The 27351-nt window shown below is 41.3% G+C and overlaps 1 protein-coding gene across 1 annotated transcript; it reads left to right on the top strand.

Moving 5' to 3' along the window:
• The first annotated feature begins 206 nt into the window (after positions 1–206).
• On the top strand, positions 207–6505 carry LOC126235486 (uncharacterized). The gene is made up of 2 exons (XM_049944209.1): positions 207–345; positions 6019–6505. Exons 1-2 carry the CDS (start codon positions 259–261, stop codon positions 6286–6288), a joined length of 357 nt encoding a protein of 118 aa, XP_049800166.1. The 5' UTR covers positions 207–258; the 3' UTR covers positions 6289–6505.
• The last annotated feature ends 20846 nt before the right edge of the window (positions 6506–27351 follow it).

Raw genomic sequence — 27351 nt, 5'->3', positions numbered from 1 at the left:
GTAACGTACAGGAAGATACAAAGATTCTGTGGCTTGTTAATAAGTTGGAAAATCCGTTTAAGATAATTCTGTGTCAAAGAGGCTGGTACGCTTCCACAAAGCACGCCACGCAGCCTGTTGATAAAGAAATCAGCAGCGACAACGCGTTCTGGGGCCGCATATAAGCGGCGCCGCCGGGCAGCGACTTCCATTCGCCTGCAGCTCTTCTCTCGCGAGTGCGCTGGTTCTGTGGAACTAGAACTCTGTTGCACGAGAGCCATGTCTGCGCTGTGGAAATTAATTTCGGGCTCCAGCAAAGCCGGCGCGTGCGGAAGGCACATTCTGGAGTTCGCGTCACACGACGAAGTAAGTCACATTGCACATGGCACTGAAAACATAATTCTTCCAGTGTTTCGAGGGAGTAGAATTCACTACATGCGTTTTGTATCTCTTGCGAGCCTACACGGCAGATATTCAGTTTTGGTTCTGTTTGATAACTGTACGTCGTCGTTTCTCTGCCTGAAAAGTAAAAAATGCGTCGCATGTTATCCTTCATTGCTAATATTTCCGTAACTATATGAAAAAATTTCGTTGAAGGAACATTTCCCTCGGCATTGGTGATATTTTCCACTCAAGGGAAAGGTAACATCAATGTCTAATATTAGCAATATAGTTTACTAGTTAAAAGCAGCCTAGAAAAACAATCAAATTTTTACACGAAAAATTGGCCCGTTTATTATGAGTATTACATTGACTTTTAGTTGTAACACTAACAGGACTATAATAATAAAAAAATTGGTGAAAACCTTGTACATTTTTCTACTAAATGCTTTTTAATACTGATTAATAAGAATATTTTTTTTCTGACGTGCATTTATGGAAATTCAGTGTACATTTAATTCGTAATTTTAAAGAAGGTGATTTTAAAGTAGTAGTAGTAGTGGTAGTAGGAGTAGGTTTATTCATCCGTAATTTATCAGAGGGCTAATTCTAAACAAATCTATTTCCTCACACATTTTTCATTTCATTGAAGGATTAATCAACTGCTAATAGATGTAATGTACGTGTGTCTTTATTCGTATCCTTTTAATTGGTTTCGTTTACCTACAGATTTTAATACTTTTACCAACTGTTTCACATTAGTCAGACATTCCTCTTAACTTCCCTAAAAGTACTTATCAACGCTTAAAACGATCGGTAAAAACTAAACTGTACGAATCTGTATAACTAATAATAACAATAATAGTAATTTTAGTAACAACGCCCATATTACGACCCAAATTTGTTACTGTAATGTAGATTTTGCCTTTGCCACAAAGTATTAATAGAACTGGTCGCGTTCAAAGAAGCAGGTGGATAAAAGGGTAGGATGAGATCGAGAAGAGTGATCTATGGATGAAAGTATAAATAAGTAAATCAGCTCTGTAGCAAAAAATTATGCCTAAAATAATAGGAAGAAGGAATGGGAATGGAAAAACAACCTCCATTTGTTTCAGTGTTCGATGGTGGAACATAGGGTACTTATTTCAAATAGAATATATAAATTCATTAATAAGTTACAGTCACGCAACGAAAAGTGAATCAGGCTATTGCTCAATTTTCCTCCCTTCCTGATATTTCATACACTGTATGATAAAAAGATGAACTCAAACACACGATACGGTGTAAAAGGATACTGAGGTTCCGAGTAACGATATATCAACAAATAAAATATTTTTCTGTGTCAGTCATTAGCTCTGTTTACCACTACACGTTTCGGTGGTGCAGAACTACCTTGTGTGCAGTGAACAACGCAAGCCACAAATAATAAGTAGTAAGTAGCATTTGTTTAGTTCTACTTTACTCAAAAGACGAGCATTAACTTGTTTTACGCTCCACCTGCTGCTGTGAAAAAGCCTCTGTGCTCTGCCCTAACACCATAAATGTGTCTACCTGAAGGCGATGGTCCGGACAACGGTAACGTGTAGTGTTTCAAGTGACTGGCGCCAGAAACTGTTACGAGCCATAGTCTTCATGGTTACGACCTTCATGAACGAAAGAATTATTTGCTTGCTTCATCGGATAGGTAGACTATTACCAATATTCCGAATGTTGTGCAAGAAAGTTTTAATCCTGACTCCGTAGTTATACAAAGTCTGATGTCTATTTAAATTTTAAAACCACGAAATCTTCACTAAAGAAGCAATCTCAAATGTTCCGCCCACGACAGTGCACACTACCAAAATGTTCCAAAATGAGATTTTATTGGGAATCATGTCTCGGGTGTCCGCCCCGATAGCTGAGTGGTCAGCCTGGCGGATTACCGATCTACGGGTCCAGGTGCGATTCCCGGCTGGGTCGAAGATTTTTCTCCGCTCAGGGACTGGGTATTGTGTTGTCTTCATCATCATTTCATCCCAGTCCGGCGCGCAGGTCGCTCAATGGGGCGTTGAATGTAATAAGACCTGCACCGAGGCGGCCGGACCTGCCCCCCAAGGGGCCTCCCGGCCAATTACGCCAAACGCTAATATCCATTTTTCCATATCTCGGGTCCTATTGATCACAGAATGAGGGGTGAATTGTTTTGGATAGACCTTTACCTAGCGACTATTTGTATATCTGCCGGAAGAATGGGCATACTGTAACTATCCTATGTACAGGGTCAAAATTTTAGCGTTACACACTTTCTCCAGCCCAGGCAAATTGAGCAATTCAGTTGGTACTTTGGCATTATGTATGGTCTTGAGTGATCCTTAGGGGGCTTGTAAAAGCACCATCTGTTCATGAGCGTTTGTTGAGGAAACCACGAAAAACCATGATTTTTGGGTACGAAAAGTACCAGTTGTTGGGATAGCCACTTCTATAATTTCTATTCTGGAAACCTTGAATCTTTTTTCGGTATCATTACCCGTTGTCGGAGTCCAGAGGTTCAAAGTTACCTTTCTTATGCACGTAATATGAGCTATGAGGCGTTAATGTACTTTTAACCGACGTAGTAAACACATGGCAGGTGTCCTGGGGTCATCCCAAGTGTTCTGAGGTCACCGAACTATATATGCAGTCAGTATTTTTTTACCAACAAAAGTTTATGATGCGTGTGTTCCGTACAACGGGAATTTCACGTCAGTATAAATATGTCCAAAGTTGTACTGCAGTGACAAAAAATGAGCTAAGAAGAGTCTCAACATGCCTGAAAATAACTTAAAATGACTTCCAAAACTTTTGTAAAACTGGAAACACTATAAATTTAGTATAATACTTCTAATCATATTTTTACTCTTTTAAGTCACAAATCATAAGCCGGACGTTTTCGATGATTTGCGATCGATGGGTGAAGTATCCAGAAAAAAATGTGAAACTATTTTGTGTTAATAATGTATTATGTGTATTTATTTGTTATTTATACATGTCTAAGTATATAAACGCAGCGAATAGATAAATCGTCAAAACTTTATTGACCTACAGAATTCGTTTTATATAAACAGCACACGCTATGGCTGATGGGGCATAAATGCGGCGAATATGTTACTCGTGAAAAGACTGTGACAGAAATGAGGACGACCACCTGCCTCAATGCATCTTCACCAAATATTTTGGCATGAGTATATGTTTGCGTTTTTTGGTGCTGAAAGAGAGTAGCAGAGAGACAGTGCCAGTGGCACAGAAAGAGAGAGAGCAGACAGAGAAAAAATGGTAGTAAAGAGAGACGGATGAGGGCAACAGCATGGGAGCCGAATAGAGGGAAGTTACTGATGGTCAGTGGGAGTCAGTGTCAGTAAAAGGGAACGAGAGATGGATGTAGACAGAGTTAGTGTGAGCAAAAGAGGTAGGAGACAGTGGAAATGGAAAATAGATGAGTGGAGGCCACACATAGGCTAGGGGGTTCTGAATCCTCCCAGTTTAGTAGTTTATTTAGTTAGTTTCATGTTCCACGCACCATTTGCACGATAAAACGTAATGAGGAGGAACGAGTCATTTTACTTTTTTAAATATAGCCATCTGCTGAACATTTATAAAGTTCGTTTTTTCAGTACCTGTACTGTTAGTCATTTCTACCCACCACCTTTTACACATTACACTAATAGAAAGTCTTCTACTGAATAGAAGGAGTTGTCAGGGAGAATTTTCAGTTTGTTTTCGAATTTTACTTTACTATCTTTAAGATACACTTGATGTATTAGCAAGAGATTTTGTCTTGTCGTTATGCACTCTATCTGTGATGAAGATTGAATTAATATGGAGTCATGAATGTTATTTTTCCTTCTGGCACTGTAATTATGTACGTCGTTGAGGCTTTTGAACTGCAGTAGATTATTTACAATACACTTCATGAGGGAATAAATATATTGTGAGCAGTAAATAGAAGTCTACCAGATGATCGTGGATACCCGCGATATACTGCTCTTACAGCACGTTTTTGAACCATGAAGACTTTCTTAAAGATGAGTTACCCCGGAATATAATTCCGTATGACATACTGGATGAAAATATGCTAAATATGTCAACATACTGGTTTGTCTCTTGCAGTGATTTGTGATGATTGTAAATAAAAACGTAGCTGAACTAAGTCATTTCAGGAGATCCAAAAATGTGCTTTTTTTACGGTTTAAATTCTCATCAATATGAACACATAAGAATTTTGAAGTTTCCACCCTATTCATTACATTCTCACCATGAACTACTATTATCACCCGTGTAGAACCCCTAGACGCGCAGAACTGAATATGTCTTTTTAGAATTGAGTGCGAGTCCATTGGCAAGAAACCGGTCAATGATACTTTTAAGAACATTGTTTACATTCTTCTGTTTCTGTATGTATGCTTAGGTGGATTACTAGTATCATCTGCAAAAAAAAAAAAAAAAAAAAAAAAAAGAAGAGCTAATTCTGCTTGTTGTATTTTAGACAGAAGATCGTTTACATATGTGAGATTCAATAGTGGACCTAAGACTGTAACCTCGTAATGATTTCTCCCTAGTCAGAATAATGTCCACGGACTACATTGCTTGAATTATTAATTGCAATTTTCTGCGTTCCTTCAGTGAGGTATGACATTTTCGACTGATTGATTATACCATTAATTCCATGAAAGTTCTATTTATCTAGGAGAATGTCATGATTCAAAGAGTGAAATGCTTTAAATTAGTTGTAGGAAATACCAACCGTTGCTATTTATTATTTAACGCTTGCAAAATTTACTGAGTGAACATGTAAATGGCATTATCAGTAGAACATCTCTTCTGAAATCCAAACTGCGATTAGCTGATGGTATTATTGTTGTTCAGGTGAGATACTATTCTGGAATGCATCACCTTCTCCCAAATTTTAGGAAATAGTGTCAGGATAGACAGGTCAGTAATTATAGACATCTCTCCTTTCTTATGGAAGGATCTGGCAAAGGCATATTTCAGTGCTTCTGGAAAAATGCCTTTATGAGCGAACTTCAATACGTAGGTACACGGAGGCGGCTTTTTGGACAGAAATTTTAAACGTGTGGGTATAGGGAAAAAATGAGTTAGACCCCTAAAGTTGTTGATATGACGACGTAAGGTGAAAAAGTGACAGTGGGAGAGAAAGATAAATCAGACAGTGTAAGTGAAACAGGAGACAGTGGGAGCAAATGAAACGAATCGGCAGTGGAGACAGGTGGGAGAGAGACATACATAGAAAGTGAGAGGGATATGCTGCGTATGAAGGCTTTTAACTGTAAAGAGAGACTGGATAAAAAGATTTAGGATGTTCTATGTTAAAGGGGTGCGAGTATGTCCGCATGCCAAAATTTTTTTATCAGTTGGCGGGATGAAGACTGGAGGCAGCTGGTTCCCCGCTTTTCGTCCAGCCTTTTGAAGAGTAACATATCCACCATTTTCTTGTTCCAACAGGGGTTTTCTTTGCTGGTAAAATTATGTTCGAATTTTCTATTAATATTTGCGGGAAATGGAGATAAGTGACGCTATTGTCAGATTTACCATCAGAATAAAATGAAGCTTAAGTCCTTAGAACATTTTCGTATGAGAAAAGGAGTTGCTAGAGGTTAATCATAAGTGACGTTGATGTTTCAGGCTGCCCTGTGTAGGCAGGTGCACGCATCCCCCGCGCTGCAGAAGTCTCCGGACGCGGCGGCCATGTCGCGGCAGCCGGGCAGGGCCGGCCTCCGGACTTCGCTGCCGCTGACCAAGCCCATTGCGGACCGCTCAGCCGCGCCGCCTCCGGAGCGTCCGCAGATACGCATCGATCCCAGCCTCCTAAATCTGCAGGAGACGACCAGCCAACAATCGAGGAATCGTCCCGGTAGAGCAAAAAATCAGTCCAAGGATTCCACGGATAAATGAACAAATTTTATGGACCTCTATGTGTATACGTGTATGTGACGTACACAGTATAGTACAGAACCAAAGACCTCCAGCACCACGGTCCCACTGAAGAAGAATCTGCAGCAACACATCAGTAATCTGGAAGAGACAAAGATTACGCTGCATCCGACCTGTTGTTGATACCCGAAGACGTCTTCCTTCCTCCAGTGCTATAACGATAAAAACTAGCAGAAACCTATATTATGTCTATCATTAGAGTTGTACATAGAAAAATGGCATAGCCGGTTGAAGCTGTATAAATTTATTACGGAAGTTGAAATAGATTGTAAACTTATAGATTTCATAAAGACTACTGAAATTTATGTGTCGCCAAAGTAATAAACTAACAGAGCATAACTCCGTCCAAATATGAGAGTCTAACGACCAAACTCCAACCTTACTAAGGTAAAAATATTTTATCTTTCTTATGATGTGATTTTGTGTATAAAATTATAAGCACTGACAAGAATACCCTTATTAATGCCTAAGCTAATAAAGAGCTAATTTTGTATTTTTGAAGCACTAAATTCCAGTTCTACCTCTAATAGATAATGTTCATCGTTTAAAATTAAATACTAGAAGAAACATAAACCTTACTCAGCTTTGTGTTCTGAACGCTGTTAGACGGCACACTTTGTTTCCATATTCTTTGTCTTCTGAAATAATTCTACATCACAAACGACTAATCTTTAAAAGGCAAAACACTAATTTTCTGCATTATATTTCTTGAATGAACTAAACAATAGACATTAATTGGCTATGTCAGTTTTACGGAGAAACAGTTTGCATTATGACTGAGTTGCTGCATAGATTTCTCATAATTTGCTTTTGTACACATAGTCACAACCCGTTATAACTGAAACAACTTCAGGGGACCCGTCCTTAGGTGGGCTACGATTTCAACATTCTCTTCCCCGTCACAGTATTCTGTACAGAATATGTACTCAAAATTTGTACATTCAATTAGGGTCATTAGTCAAAGCATTTCTGAGAGTATCAGTTAGATATCTTTTATATTGTGATGGTGACCACACTATTTATAAAAGGTTAAAAAAACACTGTTTAACTGAGGTACCATCTTCTTTGGTACCACTGACAGCATAGCTTAGAAAAACAGTCATCTCACAGGCAACATTCAGGGAAGTGTATTATGCCTCTAGTTTCCTCTTCTGTTGATAGACTGCGAAAAACAGAAAAAAAAGAAAGGCTCTGAGCACTATGGGACTTAACATCTGTGGTCATCAGTCCCCTAGAACTTAGAACTACTTAAACCTAATTAACCTAAGGACATCACACACATCCATGCCCGAGGCAGGATTCGAACCTGTGACCGTTGAGGTCGCGCGGTTCGAGACTGAGCGCCTAGAACCGCTTGGCTACACCGGCCGGCTGCGGAAAACATACAAAATTTATTTAACAGCGAAATATACTGGCATCATCGAAAATAAATTATTCACGACACACCACAAGGAAATATAATTGAAAAAGAAGTGAAAAACATATCTTAGCCAAGTTACATATGACGCTACGGCTGTCTGCTATTTTACCAATATAAATCGTATTTTCAGCAAGACTATATGTCTTGTGATGCAGAAATAGTACAGTGAACTCTACACCAACATATCTACAAGGGTGGTTTGAAAAGTTCTCGGAACGGAATAGAAAAAAAGTACTTAAATCATTGAAACTTTTTTATTTTTCAATGTAGTCTCCTTGTAGATTTATGCACTTGGTCCAACGATGTTCCAGTGCCTTCATCTAATTCCGAAAATGATTTTCCTCCAGGCCTGCAAAATAGTTGTCAACTCCAGCTATCAGTTCTTTGTTTGAAGTGAATCTTTGGCCACCAAGAAAAATTTTCAGTTTTGGGAAGAGATGGAAGTCTGACGGAGCCATATCAGGTGAGGAAGGTGGGTTTGGCAACAATTCATACCTTAGTTCATGTAATTTTGCCATGGCGACGACACGTGAATGCGGGAGCGCATTGTCTTGATGGAGATGACTTTCTTCCTTACTAATCCTGGCCTTTTTTCGCGTATCCTTTCTTGCAATTTATCCAGGAGTTTAGCATACTATTTCCCACTAACTGTGTGCCCAGTGGGGACATAATCTACAAACAGAATCCCCTTCGCATCCCAGAACACTGGTGTCATGACCTTTCCCGCTGAAGGAATTGTCTTTGGTTTCTTTGGTGGCGGAGAATCAGTATGTTTCCACTGCTTTGAGTGTCGTTTTATCTGTGGGGTATAGCAGTGCGCCCAAGTTTAACCTGTAGTCACAAACGGGCGCAAAAAATCTTGTTCGTTTCCCTAAAATGGGCCAAACATTGTTCTGATATGTCCATTCTCATGCATTTTTAATCCAGCGTCAAGAGTCGCGGCACCCATCTTGCAGATAATTTTTTTCATTTCTAACTCTTCAGTTAAAATGTAATATACCTTTTCAGATGACATCTGGCAAGCGTGAGTAATTTCATTCACTTTCAATCGGTGATCTTCCATGACCATTTTGTGCACTTTTGCAATGATTTCTGGAGTAGTGACACATCTGGGCCGACCACTGCGCCGATCGTCATCTAAGCTCTCCCGATAAAATTTAAATTCATTTGTCCACTTGGCAACAGTTGAATATGAAGGAGTAGAGTCCCCCAGAGTGTTCTGGAATCGGCATGAATGTCCTTTGCTTTCATACCTTTCTTTACGAAGTACTTAATCACTGCAAGAATATCGATTTTTTTTCCATTATCGCAAATCACTACGCATGAACAACAGAGCCACGTCACCGCCACAGCTCTCTTCCAAGAGCACTGACGTGGCACGTGTGTACTGCCAACAGTCCAATGAATATCACGTGAAGAACTCGTTGCGCTAAGGCTGACCTCTTAAGGTGATTCCGAGAACTTTTCAAACCACCCTCGTAAATTTATAGACCCTGAGTTTCCTTCATTTGCTACTAAAATAGTTACATCATTTGAACAATGTCTTATATTTAATACTGACTTCTGAAGTATCTGAAATATTTGAGCGTCTTCCACTGTGTACACCATCACCCGCATACTATCGATGTTCTTGTGAAAGGATACTGAAGAACACAACAGGCGATAGATTGTGTTACCTTTAAACACGACACAATCAAATACTGACAACTATAACAAATGTAAGCACAAGATGCAAAGCCAATAATTTTAATCTAATGATTTGCTCTTTTGGGCACTACAAGTGAATTTCACTGTGCTGGTGGTGCTGTCCAAGAAAACAGAGCATGGTAGAATTATTAGTAACGTTAGAGTAACAGTAGTTGCTCTTTTCGCAAAATACTATCATTTCGGCACAGTTACAGGCAATAATTTCTTAGGGACCATGACAAGTAGCTCGTTTAAAATTATATTATGTGATAGGACCGAACTTAGTTCCATTGAATGAGAAATTCCAATAGGGTTTTCAAGACAGAATGGAAAATATAAGCCGTAACGACTGAGACACGAGTTTTTTCCGATGTGTTGTCTCCCATCGTCGGTGTAACTAACAATACTCAGCGACTTCTAAATACGTTTGTGTGGTGTCTCCGCCAGACACCACACTTGCTAGGTGGTAGCCTTTAAATCGGCCGCGGTCCGTTAGTATACGTCGAACCTGCGTGTCGCCACTATCAGTGATTGCAGACCGAGCGCCGCCACACAGCAGGTCTAGAGAGACTTCCTAGCACTCGCCCCAGTTATACAACCGACTTTGCTAGCGATGGTTCACTGACAAAATACGCTCTCATTTGCCGAGACGATAGTTAGCATAGCCTTCACCTACGTCATTTGCTACGACCTAGCAAGGCGCCATTACCAGTTACTATTGATACTGTGCATAATGTACCGTTAAGAGCGACGTTCACCATTAATGGATTAAAGTTAAGTATTCCACCAGCTACGTCCGTTTTTTCTAAATTCTAATTTCCTTGTCCTGTTCCAGACCTCACGCCAGCCAGCGTGAGCTAAAACGCGTGCCTTTCGGCTTCCTCTAATAACCCGGTGTTGGCTCCCCTGCCAACCTACAGCATTTGGAGCGTATTTTGTCAGTGAACCATCGCTAGCAAAGTCGGTTGTACAACTGGGGCGAGTGCTAGGAAGTCTCTCTAGACCTGCCGTGTGGCTGCGCTCGGTCTGCAATCACTGATAGTGGCGACACGCGGGTCCGACGTATACTAACGGACCGCGGCCGATTTGAAGGCTACCACCTAGCAAGTGTGGTGTCTGGCGGTGACACCACAGTTTGTGTGCTCGCTTTCCTACACTTGATCTAAAGTTTCTCATGCAGCACTTCGAAAGGTTGCTGAAGAAACTGAACGCAAGAGACGGAGGATAAAAATAGGAAATTCTGGATTTATAAGTGCATTCATGTAAGAAGACTCTTCTATTGTAGCTCGATTTGATCAGATTTCAAATGTATAACTTCCAAAACAGTACTTGTTGTATTAAAATACTACTGTAACTGTTCGAAGCGAACAAGGGACTATGTCCTGTTGGAACTCTTATCTGATTTTACTATTACAGTTAACTGGAAAAATCTTGTGCAGACAGCATTCCAACGTCGGTGAAAGAAAGAAGATTACATCTGATTTTCAGAAAGGTATAAATAAGGATCTAGGGTGTTGTAGAGCAATAGACTGTGGTCGCATGTGTGTGTGAGCTGCGTTTGCGTACGTCCATGCGCGCGCCCGCGCGCGTATGTGTGCGTGTTGTCTATTTTCGACCAAGGCATTGTTGGCTGAAATCTCACTTTCTGACAGTCATTTGTTGTGCCTTTCTGCGACCCAGAATCCGTGTATGCGGAATGTCCAGGCTACACATGGTAACGCTTGCCAAACACGGGATTTCACTTTTTCATTATGTCTTTCGTATGCTCTCCACCTCAGTCACACACTTTCAGTGGTCCCTTTTTTTGGGCGTTTTAACTTCACTCTAACTTAAGAGTTTCTATTTCAGATCTTCGACACTTACATTGCGCAGCCTAAGCTGCAACTCGGACCTGCGGATCTCGCTATTACTCATAAAAGCAAACATCTTTTCCTCGTATTTACGTAGAGAAGTCAGTATTTAATATTTATCTCTAAAGCTTCTCTTTGTCCTGTATAAGAATATGTGCATTGGACTTTCAGGTTAACGGGCAAATATTCAGGTCACGTCCAACAAATTTAGTTTTAAAATTTTCTACCACGTGGATTCATTACTATTTATGGTTTGGGTAACAAGCATTCCCATTGCCACGAAGTGGAAGCACCTGCACACAGTAGACGAAACTTACACGCACGTGCAAAAATACACATTATAAAAACATAGAGAATAGCTCAAACTAACGAGCATTGCATCCTAGCATATGTACACTTTAATACTGAAATATTCGTCTGTCACTCTATGTTTACAAGTACTTATCTACTTCAAGCTAAGGAATCAGTGCCACATCTGGGCTCAAGGATTTCATTTTTCAATTATAGATTGGCAGAGCATAGCGCAACTACACCTTAAGACACTGATTACATCAGAAATATTCACAGTTCACTGTTAGTTCTCTGTCTTTCCTTTGCGTAACAGAATTTGAAGACTAATGTACAAGGTGATCATAATTAAAGTTAGACTTTCAAAAAGTTGTAGAAATAACACCACAGGTCAGAATGATCTGAAAGTGCAACGGAATATTATCGGAGAAGGGGGAAAACGTATGGAAGAAGAAAACAAACAGAGTGAAAATTGGTCAATAGATGGCGCTAGAATGAGATTTTTCACTCTGCAGCGGAGTGTGCGCTGATATGAAACTTCCTGGCAGATTAAAACTGTGTGCCGGACCGAGACTCTAACTCGGGACCTTTGCCTTTCGCGGGCAAGTGCTCTACCAACTGAGCACTTACCCGCGAAAGGCAAAGGTCCCGAGTTCTAGTCTCGGTCCGGCACACAGTTTTAATCTGCCAGGAAGTTTCGTATCAGCGCACACTCCGCTGCAGAGTGAAAATCTCATTCTGGAAACATCCCCAAGGCTATGGCTAAGCCATGTCTCCGGAATATCCTTTCTTTCAGGAGTGCTAGTTCTGCAAAGTTCGCAGGAGAGCTTCTGTAATGTTTGGAAGGTAGGAGACGAGATACTGGAAGAAGTAAAGCTGTGAGGACGGGGCGTGGGTCGTGCTTGGGTAGCTCAGTTGGTAGAGCACTTGCCCGCGAAAGGCAAAGGTCCCGAGTTCGAGTCTCGGTCCGGTACACAATTTTAATCTACCAGGAAGTTTCAATAGATGGCGCTGTTTGTGTCAGAATGCGTACATGGAAACTCCTGTTATGCGCACGCCCCAGTGCCGAGTGCAAGATTTTCCTCCTTACGCGTCTGCGACGTTCGCCATGACTGTCTCAATGTAGGATCGCGCTCTACTTGTAAAGCTGTATTACAAGAATAATGACTGTGCACACGTCGCTCTGCAGAAGTTCCGTACACTGAAGGGTGTAAAAAAGGCGTTGGTACGATGACTGCCGCGGGTCTGGAGAAAATGATTCAGAAATTCGGTGTGCAACCTGTAGAGGGAGGAAACGAATTGATTCGACGTCAATGGAAGCAGTGGCCACAGCAATGCAGGAGTAGACGAGTGGTGGTGTGCAAACGTGTCGTGCACGGAGAATTGCCCGAACATTGGACAAACCCGTCAGCACGGCGTGTAAAACCGTACGAAACATCCGTCTTTGCTGTCCATTCAAAATACCCATGTGCACGAGTTGCTTCCTGTCGACCTTTGCTTTATAATTTCTTGCTCGCATGGAAGTGGACAATGATTGGCCGTGGAAGATTTTGTGGACAGACAAAGCCCACTTCCATCTGACAGGATATGTCAACACACAGAATTATCGAATGTGGGCCACGGAAAATCCACACGCAAATCAGCCAGTACCACTTCATCCTGAAAAGGTCACTATGTGGTGCGGGTTTACAGCATCATTTATCATAAGGCCATATATATCGAAGAGACAGATGCTTCCCGTCCTGTTACCTGTTCCGTCACGGGGAAGCGCTATAAGTGTCTTTTGCGCTAGCACGTCATTCGAGCTCTCCAACAACGTCAATGTGTGGATGGGAGCATTTTTATGCACGAGGGCACACCTCCACACATTGCAAATCCATTTAAGCAGTTGCTGAAGCGCCATTCGGGAAATGCTGGAATTATCATCTGCCATGTCTCTACAGCGTGGCCGTCGCGATCACCTGATCGTAATCCGTGTGACTTCTGGCTGTGTGGCAATCTTAACGACGTGTTCAGTGTTCCGGCTGCAAACTTAGTTGCATTGAAGGCACGCATTCCGCAACACATTCTGAACGTGACCCCGGACACTCTTCGATCAGTGGTGGGACATGCTGTTTCTCGATTTCAACTTGTTGCAGAAAACGGTGTACAGCATATTGAATATGTTTTGCGCCAGTCACACGGAAATTAATAATCCGATTCGATTTTTGTTGATGCTTTTTATGCAATTTTTGGCCTCAGGACAATTAAAAACCGATGTGAGTGATGCTTTTTATGCGGTTTTTGGCCCCAGGGCAATTTAAAACCGCTTTTTCCCATCCGATGTGGTATGACCTTGCAGTGGTGCATGGGCTTACGTAACTAACAGTATCACACCTGTACACCCATGCACACTGTAGTACAGTTTGCTTAACGTTAAACGTACACCTAAGGCATTGTTGTATGATTCATTTGTCATTTATAGTCGACCACTATTAAATTATGATGCCTACAGCGCCATCCATTGCTACATTTTGCAACTATTTGTTTTTCTTCCGCCATACGTTTTTCTCCTTTTCCGGTAATATTCCGTTGCAATTTGACATCATTCTGACCAGTGGTGTTATTTCTAGAGCGGTTTTAAAAGTTAATCTTTAATTATAATCACCCTTTATATACTAAGAGTAATTGTACACTAATGAATAAATAGTAATTAAGTGAGAAAGTGAGTGATTAATTATTAGACTTTCCCAGAAGAAAAGAAGAAAGTACTTTCTTAAACACACTTTCTAGCTTAATACCCGAATGCTCTTCATTTCAGTTCTCTGTTAACTCCACATGTAAGAATGTTGTACGTCGAATCGTAAAGTAATTCCTTTACAAATATAGTGTTTCATATCACGATTCATAGGACCTCTGGGCCCATTGTATTTTGTTCACTAAATAGGAGCAGTATTAACTACAGTAAACAAAATAACCGCAGAATTATCTGAACCAGTGAACTATTCCTCTGTACTTTTGAGGAGGAGGAGGAGCAGATTGGTGTTTAGATAACGTCCCGTCCACAACGAGGTCATTAGAGACGGAGCGCCGGCCGGAGTGGCCGAGCGGTTCTAGGCGCTACAGTCATGGAACCGCACGACCGCTATGGTCGCAGGTTCGAATCCTGCCTCGGGCATGGATGTGTGTGATGTCCTTAGGTTAGTTAGGTTTAAGTAGTTCTAAGTTCTAGGGGACTGATGACCTCAGAAGGTAAGTCCCATAGTGCTCAGAGCCATTTGAACCATTTGAAAGAGACGGAGCACAAACTCGGATTAGGGAAGGATTGGGAAGGAAATTGGTCATGCCCTTTCAGAGGAACCATCCCGGAATTTGCCTGAAGCGATTTAGGGATATCACTGGAAACCTAAATCAGGATGGCCGAATGCGGGTTTGCACCCTTGTCCTCCCGAATGGCAGTCCAGTGTGCTAACCACTGCACCGCAAAGCTCGCACTTTGCACTTTTCTTAAATGCATTTGACTAATATAAAATTCACAGTACAAAAGCGTAGGTTTCAACTTTGATTACTTCAGTTGTCACTCATGTAAGATTATAAAAATCGTTAGTACATCTAATGCTTTCTCAGATCACAGGATGAGATTATTACCGATACTCAAGTAGATGTCTTTTCAGATCCTGGTGTCAATGAAGTTCTTTAATTTCATCTGTGGAAAGGTCAAAAGCTAACTACCTGGATACGATATGTTGAACATTGTATAGGGTCCTGTATAGAGTAATTGTCATTTGCTATTCCTTTTATGTAAAGCAGACGACTTCGGATGAGATTTGAGGTGCACTGTTTCTGCAACTAAGTACTTCTGAACATACTTACTTACTTACTTACTCACTGGTCATACCGGACTCGAGAGTCCATTACCGCAGCAACGTATTTTCGCCATCTGTCCCTGTCTTGGGCTGTTTCCTTCCATTCACCTTCAATACGTAGGCTCCTCAAATAAGCCTTCACATTGTCCCCCCATCTACGCCTCGGTCTCCCCACAGGACGTTTTCCTTCCAGGTGCCCTACCAGTACTCTGCGCGCTGCCCTGCCCTCATCCATTCGAGCTACGTGACCCGCCCATCGCAGCCTACGTGATTTATAAATACTGATTATGTCAGGGCTTCAATAGAGTTCGTGAACCTCTTCATTATGCAGTTTTCGCCACTCTCCGCTAATGTCATCCCTTTTTGCTCCGAAAATTTTCCTCAAAACATAATGAATATGGTAGATTAAGCGTTCTCTACAAGTATCGGGAATGCACACACCACTTGCTGTAAAATTTTCTCAAGTGGGTTTTGTGTAAAAAGAGTTTTTGTTTCGTGCCAGCTCGTATCTCCGTGTTGCAATAAAATCATATTCTTACATTTACCTAAAGAGTAGTATTTGTAGTGCGTGTCTTTCATTAACAAAATTTGGTAAGCAGTTATTTGTCCTGTTAAAATTGAAAGATCAGTCAGTCCTTGTGGTATATGTGACAAAAGCGTCAGCCGCATCATTGTTCTTTCCTTTTACATGCATTATCTCGAAACTACAAATGTTCCTGTAGAAAATCTGTCCACATCGTAATTTCAGGATGTAGTAGCTTACAGATTAATAAAAAGCTCAGAGACTGGTAGCCACAAAAACTATTAATCTGTTTTCCGTTAATATAATAAGTGAATCTACTTCAACAAGTTTTGCAATAAGACATTAATAGAAGTATCTGCGTCTAAAACTATTTTTCACACTGTGGCATGTACTGAGGCTTGTACTGAAACCCATGATTTTTTAGTGTGCAGAGGCTGATACATAGTCATCTCATCTCTGGTACTCATAGCGTCATTATAGCTTAAGAGACTGACGTTAATGCCTTGATTGGATCCACCCTATGATACGACTGTCATCACAGGACTCAATGAGATCGTCATTAGTTTGACAAACCTTCTGTGGTGGTAGTTGGCTGTGTTTCATTGGTGATTTCCACAATGTTTACCGAATGATCTCCATTCTGCCAGTTCCTAGCAGGCGTACCATGCTTTATACACCTATTTCGTGGATAAATATTGTCTACACTTCCACGGTTCTAGGCTTGATTACTTGTATTCAAGTAACCGTTTTTGTTATTTCTGAAATTTTGTTTGTGTGTGTGAATTCCTAAGGGACCAAACTGCTGAGGTCATCAGTCCCTAGACTTACACACTACTTCAACTAACTTATGCTAAGAACAACACACGCACACACCCATTCCCGAGGGAGGACTCAAACCTCCGGTGGGAGGGGCCGCGGAATCCGTGCATGGCCTGTCTAACCGCATGGCCACTCCGCGCGACTGAAATTTTGTCCACCCGATTTCCCTGATAGCTTTGGTGGTACCGTTTATTATTAAACCTTCTTCTGTTACTAATTTCCGAATTCCGTGCACTTGTTACGTGTGCAACACACGTCATAGTCGGGTGACACAGGCGGTGACATGACAGGAACGCCACGGCAGCCATTTGGATAGCCGGTGTTTAAGGTTCCTGTGAGCACGGCTAACTTGAGTGCAACAAGCTACTGTAGCGGCTATTTTCATAATTTTAGACCATCATGAACCCACGAATATGATCAGTAGAATCTAGAACAGATATCATATACTCTAGATCCTCTTCTGGTGTGTGCACAAGTTTCTCACGAGTATCGACGGGCAACTTCGCCTTCAGTATTATTAATGCATCTTTGTGAGAAATGTGCTCGTTCTGGTAAAGAGTTTTGTTTAAATATTTCTCAGAGTGCATGCGGAGACTACCATTGTGGAAAGGCCTTTCGTTCAAAACCTGTGTCCGCAACCTCTCTTTATGGTCTCTTGACCAATACTTATACAGAAATGCTATTTCAGACTGCTCGTAAGTTTGACGGACTCCAGCAGCGTCTGTATACCAAGCGGCTCCATCACCTTGTATGTACCACACGGTGAAACGGATCTTTTGCTGCTCAGTCCGAGACTGCGGTAACACACCTTTGAATGCTGGTACAAAAACAGTTGCATGCGTAGTATTTTTCTCTGGCGTAAGGACTTGGAACTGTCTACACTTGAGCAGACTTACCTCAAGCAGACCAGAAGTGAGTGATGATGCAGTTGCTATGTCATACAGTACATGAGCTGGCAATAAGTTATGAGATGACGATGATGTTTGGTTTGTGGGGCGCTCAACTGCGCGGTTATCAGCGCCCGTACAAATTCCCAACCTTTGCTCAGTCCAAACTCGCCACTTTCAGGAATGATGATGAAATGATGAGGACAACACAAACACCCAGTCATCTCGAGGCAGGTGAAAATCCTTGACCCCGCCGGAAATCGAACCCGGGACCCCGTGCTCGGGAAGCGAGAACGCGACTGCGAGACCACCAGCTGCGGACAGGTTATTAGAATTTGAGTCGATACCATAATTTGCTACAGTATGACTGACGTAATAATCTCACACTTTATTGACAGTCGGTGAGGTACTTCGAACCATCCTCTTGAGTGTAGACAGTTTCTGTTGTACTGTAGTGATTTGAGCAGTTTCTTGATCACACGCTTTTGGGAGATCTTCATTCGGATTTTACGTGTTTGACAGCTTTGTCTCGCTCTGAGATAACGGCTGTGACCATTTCATATAGGACCCACTCTAGTTCTCAATTCAGTCTCTCGTTTATCTCTACATCCTTTTGCGAATTTTATTGTGGAAAATAATCCACAATGCGTTTGTACACTGCGTTTAAGAGTTTTTGAGCCTTCACATCTTCTTCCTCTATGGAATTATCCACTTTATTTTCTAAGTGCACAACGGTATTCTTTGTTATTAATTTTTAGACAAGGTCTGTGCAGCTTTCGTAAGACCACGACAAGCTTTCTTTAATTGTGAAGCATCATTTGCTACAGTATCGTACTGTAACGTCAATGTATTGAAATGAGCAGTCATTTTTTTTTCAAATCATTAGACTGCTGTTGTAATTGAAACTTCTTGGCAGATTACGATTGTGTGCTGGACCGAGACTCAAATTCAGAACCATTGCCTTTCGCTGGAAAATGCTCTAGACTGGGCTTCCCGAGCACGAACCACGACCGTCCTCACAGCTTTACTTCCTCGTCTCCTACGTACCTCTGTGGAGGTTTTTTTTTAATTCTATGGACTGATTTTGTAATTCTTTGGATTGATTTTGTAATTCTTTGGTGTGGTTCTCAATTTGTGCGGTTATGTCGTCCCTCATTACCTTAACATTTTGTAACAGCGGAGAAATGAGATCATTTGGTTATTAAGCTATTCATATATTTGTCCCATATGAAATATCGCCCATCGGCGCATTTACGTGATACGTTATCATCAGACTAATGAGTTACACTTCTTGAAAGATCACCCAAATGAGCATCATATTCACACAACAAATTATCTGCCAAAATCTGCATCAGGATCAGAGCGCGATTCCAGATCCGGTTCCTAACCCGTACAGTTCTAGTTTCTATGTCAACAAACTCGTTCTGTTCACCGTTAAGCTCAACGTTATTATCTTACTGTCTAGTCATTTTAGAAATCTCATCTATTTTCACCGCAACATTAACGTCAATTAAAAAAATTAAAAAAAAAACATTTTGAATAACTACGATCTGAAGAAAGAAACGCTAGGTAACAGTATCCAACTCAGGAGTGCTGGTACAACGGTATAACGCAGCACACGCCATTGCTGATGAAACGCTATGAACTCAACCATCTTGTGATATTCACGTACCTCATTGACACAATGCCAAAATTTAACACAGATGAAAATTTCAGTGTTGCGCGCTGCAGATTGTCCTTACCTCAAATAGTCATGTGTTGACGTTCTCAGAATGTGTTACGGGCTTAATGAATGGAATTCTCTAAGTTTAACCATGTTTTTTCTTCATTTTTATTGTTAATTCTTTTTCCGTTTTTAAATGTAAATTCTCCTGTGAGATGTGGTACATGTAATAAAAACAAAAGAAACAAAAAAAAACAAAAACGAAGAAACGTTAGATGATTATAATTTCTTTCGCTGTCTCACTATTTGTAATCTCAAGTTGTTAATATTGGTTGTAGTTGATATAAAAGGCAAAAGATAAAAAAGGGAGATTATAATGACGAAATGATTGATGATAATCGGTGAAAAGCTTACATTTTGGGCCAATCTACAACACGACGATGCGTGACCATGGAAAGATGGTTAATAAGTTGTATGCATCAGATTTAACAAATGAAGCTCATAAATCAGCACTGTACTTCGTTATCATTTGTTGTCTTATATAGGCGTTGCCGACCGCAGCGCAATATTCTGCCTATTTATGTCTGTATTTGAATAGCGTGCCTATACCAGTTTCTTTGGCGCCTCAGTGCATTTCACCACGAAATAAAATAGCAGTAGGGTGTGGAAGAAACAAGGTATTATCCACTTCACGACTCGTATTAACTGCGGAAAGTAACATGAAAACATGATCTCAAATTCGATTTAAGGAAAACGTAGAACATTCATATACTTGCATTGACACCGACAAAATGTTATCTGACAAGCTGTATCTGCGACAAGATCGGTTGTTGCCCATTGTGACAGAAGGTATTACACATAGGTGGGGTCAAAACTTACAGACCAATTACACCTTCTTTTTCTTGATAGGTAATCTCAAAAAATAATTAGTTCAGGTAATTTCAAAATTCTTTATTTTCTTGTAAGAAAAACTGCATAATGGTATGATCACCAGAACTGAAGTTACTAGCATCTATATTAATGTCTCTCTACAATGATATCGTGAGTAGGTTCGTTACAAAATTAGAACGACTCACCCAAGAAACTGGGTTCCGCATACGCTCTGTTTAAAAAACGCCAGGACAAAAATATGAGAATTTACTTGCAGTTTTTAATTCATGATGTCATTTCACTGCCCATGAAGGTGTATTTTTTGTATCCTTTACTGACAATGTTACAGCTACAGTGAAGTCAACATCATGAACATAATCCGCTCATCAAGTACACTCCTGGAAATAGAAAAAAGAACACATTGACACCGGTGTGTCAGACCCACCATACTTGCTCCGGACACTGCGAGAGGGCTGTACAAGCAATGATCACACGCACGGCACAGCGGACACACCAGGAACCGCGGTGTTGGCCGTCGAGTGGCGCTAGCTGCGCAGCATTTGTGCACCGCCGCCGTCAGTGTCAGCCAGTTTGCCGTGGCATACGGAGCTCCATCGCAGTCTTTAACACTGGTAGCATGCCGCGACAGCGTGGACGTGAACCGTATGTGCAGTTGACGGACTTTGAGCGAGGGCGTATAGTGGGCATGCGGGAGGCCGGGTGGACGTACCGCCGAATTGCTCAACACGTGGGGCGTGAGGTCTCCACAGTACATCGATGTTGTCGCCAGTGGTCGGCGGAAGGTGCACGTGCCCGCCGACCTGGGACCGGACCGCAGTGACGCACGGATCACGCCAAGACCGTAGGATCCTACGCAGTGCCGTAGGGGACCGCACCGCCACTTCCCAGCAAATTAGGGACACTGTTGCTCCTGGGGTATCGGCGAGGACCATTCGCAACCGTCTCCATGAAGCTGGGCTACGGTCCCGCACACCGTTAGGCCGTCTTCCGCTCACGCCCCAACATCGTGCAGCCCGCCTCCAGTGGTGTCGCGACAGGCGTGAATGGAGGGACGAATGGAGACGTGTCGTCATCAGCGATGAGAGTCGCTTCTGCCTTGGTGCCAATGATGGTCGTATGCGTGTTTGGCGCCGTGCAGGTGAGCGCCACAATCAGGACTGCATACGACCGAGGCACACAGGGCCAACACCCGGCATCATGGTGTGGGGAGCGATCTCCTACACTGGCCGTACACCACTGGTGATCGTCGAGGGGACACTGAATAGTGCACGGTACATCCAAACCGTCATCGAACCCATCGTTCTACCATTCCTAGACCGGCAAGGGAACTTGCTGTTCCAACAGGACAATGCACGTCCGCATGTATCCCGTGCCACCCAACGTGCTCTAGAAGGTGTAAGTCAACTACCCTGGCCAGCAAGATCTCCGGATCTGTCCCCCATTGAGCATGTTTGGGACTGGATGAAGCGTCGTCTCACGCGGTCTGCACGTCCAGCACGAACGCTGGTCCAACTGAGGCGCCAGGTGGAAATGGCATGGCAAGCCGTTCCTCAGGACTACATCCAGCATCTCTACGATCGTCTCCATGGGAGAATAGCAGCCTGCATTGCTGCGAAAGGTGGATATACACTGTACTAGTGCCGACATTGTGCATGCTCTGTTGCCTGTGTCTATGTGCCTGTGGTTCTGTCAGTGTGATCATGTGATGTATCTGACCCCAGGAAAGTGTCAATAAAGTTTCCCCTTCCTGGGACAATGAATTCGCGGTGTTCTTATTTCAATTTCCAGGAGTGTATTTATATTGTGTCGATGCTGGTGCATTTGTCATAATAACTGCACTGCTAGGAAAAAGTCTGGCTTTATTTAAATGCAACAACGTACGTTATGAAACTGGGAAAGATTTCTATTTAATGTAAGAAAATTGTTAGTTACGTTACTAATGAGTTCCTATACATACCAAACCCTTATGTTTTCTTAACGACGGAGGTAGTTCATTTTCATATTAAAGTGTGCTATTCCAGTACCAAACGTAAACTTATAATTGGTTAGCTTCTATATCACCCATCAGCAAGTGATCTCACTGAATAATTGGTAATGTCAACATTACTCTGATGAATTATGCGCTGATCTGATTAACAGTTATCACTGGTGTAGGATGGTGTCCAGTTATTCAATACAGGCAGAAAAAAAATGTTCTTCTTGAATAATAAACTTGAGGTATGTTCGATTTTACTCCATCTTCATAGCTTAAATCACTGTATTTGGCTTGTCAATATCTGTTGTTCACTGCTTGTATAATACGCACATCAACTGCAAGATACTACAACCACATGCGTGAGGAACTTTCTGATGCGTATCACTCCTAGAAGAGGGATAACGCACTACAGCCATCTATCGGCGCTGTGGCGAACTACTACTCAGATCATGCTGCCACGAAACGAGTTTTGCAGAAAATAATTTACATAATGTATTCGTCAAAGTTTGCAGTTACGTGGAGTTCTAGGTTGACGGTATCTACAGCAGTCTGATGACTCTAGTGAATGCATTTCAGCTGAAATATTGTGAGATGTGAAGAAATGAAACAGCAGAAATATTGCTGACATTTTTAAGATAGTATGAGTGTCGCCTAGAGGAAAACGCATCTTGCTAATAGTAATAACCATCATTAGAAAGAAGAAGACATTTCTGAAAATTCATAATTATGCTTTCCACATGAAATCCTGTAGTCTTAGGGAATCATATTACTCAAAATACTGCATATCACCGCTCACCCTACTTTTTTCTTTTCGCCCCTTTGGTAAAGATGACATCATGTACCTTCTCGGAATGTTTCTTTGTTGGTCACCTGTGGGTTATAAGTTAAGGTTACTAGTATACAATTATTTATGTTTGGACTTTGTCAACCACTTATTATCTTATATTTTGATTTTAGGCTAAGTCTGTTACATTTAAATTTGACATTGTAACACTTTGAGGTATTTGTATCTCGACATTGAGCTCATGTTGTTGCTTTGGCCTTGAGTTTATGCTGTAACGTACCTGTCTAATCTTAAGTGTCCTTTTCCTATAACACTTTACCCTGTTTAGTTATTATTATATCAATGCATATTTTAACATAATTACTAGAATTATCATTTGTACACTTTTTTAAATGTAATCATCTAAAAAATAAATAAATAAAAAAGTGGTCAGCGCGACAGAATGTCAATCCTAAGGGCCCTGGTTGGATTCCCGGCTGGATCGGAGATTTTCTCCGCTCAGGGACTGGGTGTTGTGTTGTCCTAATGATCATCATTTCATCCCCATCGGCGCGAAAGTCGTCGAAGTAGTGTCAAATCTAAAGACTTGCACCCGACGAACGGTCTACCCGATGGGAGGCCCTAGGCAAACGATACATTTTACCCATTGATTTTATTGTCGCATAGTATGTTTGTTATTTTGGCAAATACGATTTTTGGTTGTGATTGACAGTGGTGCAGGTTTCCTAGTACCTTTGTCACAGCTTGGTTGTAGACGGTATAAATTTAAGTTAGCAGTTTTTGTATTGACGGTGCACAGTTTCGTTTATGTGCCATTTGTGTAATTTTTACGTAATGCTTTCTTGATGTCTGCTTTTACTCTGTGTATACTGTCAAAATTTACACGAAAGTAATTTTTCTGTAATATTTTGTTACTGCGGCGCTTTTAATGTAACACACCAGTATGCCTTTAGCTGCGACTTCATGTAACGATGAATCCATATGTCGCTGTCGATTTTTCATAGTGGTCATATTCTTCTATGATTCCCCATCTGGCGTCTGTAATATTTTCTTCATCAATACGTTATCGGTGTATACACAGCGTGGCACTTGACTCCAAAGGTATAAAAGTTTAGTATTTAATCCATCTTCAGTAACTATATTTCTATTTATGAAATAATCAGCAACCAGTTGCAGAAAATAAATTTTATTTCTTTACCGGTTATCATTTTTCTATAGGCATTATGATCCACATGACCTCAACAGTGCCCTGCATGCATCTTATTTTTGACGTTCGCAAATAATGTGATAATTATAACTTTCTGAGGAAGGGCACCAGGTGCCTGAAAGCGGTAAAGCAACAACATTTCTTTTGTGCAACTGGTTGCTGATTATTTGAAATTGTTCAGATGGCTCTAAGCACTATGTGACTTAACATCTGAGGTCATCAGTCCCTAGACTTGGAACTACTTAAACATAACTACCATAAGAACATCACACACATCCATGCCCGAGGCAGGATTCGAACTTGCGACCGCAGCAGCTTCGTGGTTCCAGACTGAAACGCCTAGAACTGTTCGGCCACTGCGACCGGCAATTATTTGAAAGGAATTACTGAGTTATGAATGAAAATGTTTTTCATAAGCATTTCGTGCCACAGCTGTGTTCTGATGATCACGTGTCGAGATGCGTAACGGCTAATAGTTTGCGACCAAGCCATTTCCAAAATTGTATCCTGTGCCTAATGTGAGTAGTCGTTTGTCTCAAATATGTAAGAATTTCTTAGTCAAGTGATGAATATCTTTACTAACCTCTTGGTCAATCAGACTGGAAATGGGACTTTTTTAAATCATCAGTTTCCTTAAAAGTTGTCCATTGTATATAAAATATTGAAAAAATCTGAATCTTGGTAACTGGGCCTTCGGTGGGACGAACTTTTGCCATTTAACAGGGGCTCTTTCGTAATAGTAAGCTTATTACTGAACAAAATAGTGCTTATTATTATCCATCCTCCACTTAGAGCTAGGCCAGCTGAAGTCACATAAACATTAATTTAATTTGGTCCTCTGTGCTATCACAAAGAAACCACTTAACGTAAGTGTGGTTATTGGACTTTAGATGGACCGACCAGGGCATGAACTTAACTGAATGATTCCTAGTATCTTTCTCTTAGAGGGAAAATTAGATTAATAACTACTGGTGGTTGAATGGCATGTAGATATGCACACTTGGGAGAAGTTAAACAAAATAAACTGATTCCAAATTGACGTTTATTCACAAGGTTGTGAGTACTCCTCAACTCCAGTAAACATTTAAGAAGTACAAAGTTTTCACACAAAGGTTTAGTAAGGAAAAACTTATTACAATTACATTAATAATAATTATTCAGCTAGGATTAGATTAGCTAAGGAACACAACATGGGTGCTCATGCACTCACACAAAAGGATTCAAAGATTCACATAATAGCCGAAGGTAAAATTCACGATTTTATAGGAAATTTGACTCGTCGAAACCGGCTTGTGAGAAACAGAAAAACTGAGTGTAAAATTTATATGGGTCACGATCCCTGTAGTTGATCATGAGTGGATAAAAAACGAAGTCAGCATGTCTCAATCTATTTAAATGATACCGAAATTATCACCTGTGAGATCCCCATAATGCACCTGACAAACTGAAAGCTACATGCTTAGCATTGGCTGTTGAATTCCGAAACTGTGTGTAAGTTAATTTCTGGCTGACAGTCTGAAAACTTAATAACGTAAATTGAAGGTGGAGGAGGGAAAAAGGAAGGGAGAGGTTAGGAACTATTGATGACGGCTGCATTGAGACTTATGCGGAATCAGCGGCGACGAGTGAAAATGTGTGCCAGACAGGGATTCAAACCCAGATCTCCTCTTACTAGGCAGTTGCGTCAGCCACTGCATCATCCAGACACAGTTTTTATATCAAATGCGCTTATTATCTTCGTACGCCTCTCTGCCAACCCACATTCGCACCTAGCACCACCCAACCACGGTCCCCATCCATGTACTCCATACTCGCTATAGTCCGTGCAAAATGCTGTGGCCACTAGATGTGCAGTCAGCTGAGAAAGCGTGGAGACAGTGGCAATGGTGTGGCGACAGGAAGGTGGGGGTGGAGGGGGGGGGGCGCTCAGAGCGCTGTAGAGGAAATGCGGAGAACTGGAGGGGAAGTGCCGCTCTAAACTCAAGACTGCGCTAACTTTTTTTTTTTTTTTTTGGTAAATATCAAGTGGAGCTCCTACACACCCTCACTTGCACGATGACCATTCAAAACGATCTACTGTCACCTCTGCTTTCCTTAGTATCTAAAAAGAATTCCACCCAAAATGCAACGATTTATTTTCGCCTGGCTTGTTAATCATTTGTAACTTTGAGAGAAGTTTTGAGTAAAAACTACATATTCCTCTGGTTGCCATGTCAAAATTTGCGTCTTTTGCCAAAACAAAGTGGAGTTTACACTGTCTCACCTCACTAACATGCTGCACAGACACAACTACGAGAGAATTCTGAAACAGTGGCTTATTGAGTTAATTAAGGACGGAACTGAGGAAAAGTTAAGTCAGTAGCTTATGAAAAAGCACATCCCCGGTATAAAAAAAAACGTGGAATGTCATCACATACGTTGTTCCAAAACCCACAGCATTTTTCGTTTCACCACCTATCGATAACCCTTAAAAATTACATTCTTTCACTGGAAACGTCTGTAGTCATTGGAATAACACCACAGATAATTAAGTACTACATAATAACGATATGGTAAAATACTATCCTCTTTGTGTGCTATCATTTGCCAAAATCTCATTTTGGTATCTGAAACCGTTTATGAAGTACGAGCAAAGCTGTTAATATATCACTCTGGCCTTATCGCTGGCGTGGCGCGAGCGCAATTGAGCTTGCTACATCAGATTGATTTTCTCGAGATTGTTGACAGATAGACACCTCTACCCAAGACTAAAGAAAAACCTAAAATGTTAGCTAAATTTCATATGCAACAGCATATTATGTAACATGCACCAGACGCAAAATCATAGCGACATCTATTTTCAATCGCATTTTTCCGATTTTCGAGCTGTGTCTTACTTTCAGTAAGTATCACAATAACAATGACCATTAACGAAATGATTGGCGCATCATCATAAAGCAAACCTGAAATTTTTTGCCGTATGATTTCTGTAAAATCGTTTGAGAAAGATTGCGTTATTGCTGAGCGGCAGATAGGAGAAAAACACTTATCGGCCTCCCCTTCCGAACAAGCGAATGACCTCGCCCAGCACTTTGGACGAAAACTGGTCACTGTGCATTGGCCACCATTCCTGCTTGAGCTCTACTTTGAGATTCCCACATGAGATCGAACGTAAAAGTGCATCCGCACTGAATATGGTTGATTCAT

Source organism: Schistocerca nitens, chromosome 1, assembly GCF_023898315.1.
Source record: "Schistocerca nitens isolate TAMUIC-IGC-003100 chromosome 1, iqSchNite1.1, whole genome shotgun sequence".
Taxonomy (NCBI): domain Eukaryota; kingdom Metazoa; phylum Arthropoda; class Insecta; order Orthoptera; family Acrididae; genus Schistocerca; species Schistocerca nitens.
This window is presented reverse-complemented; position numbering and strand designations above follow the sequence as displayed.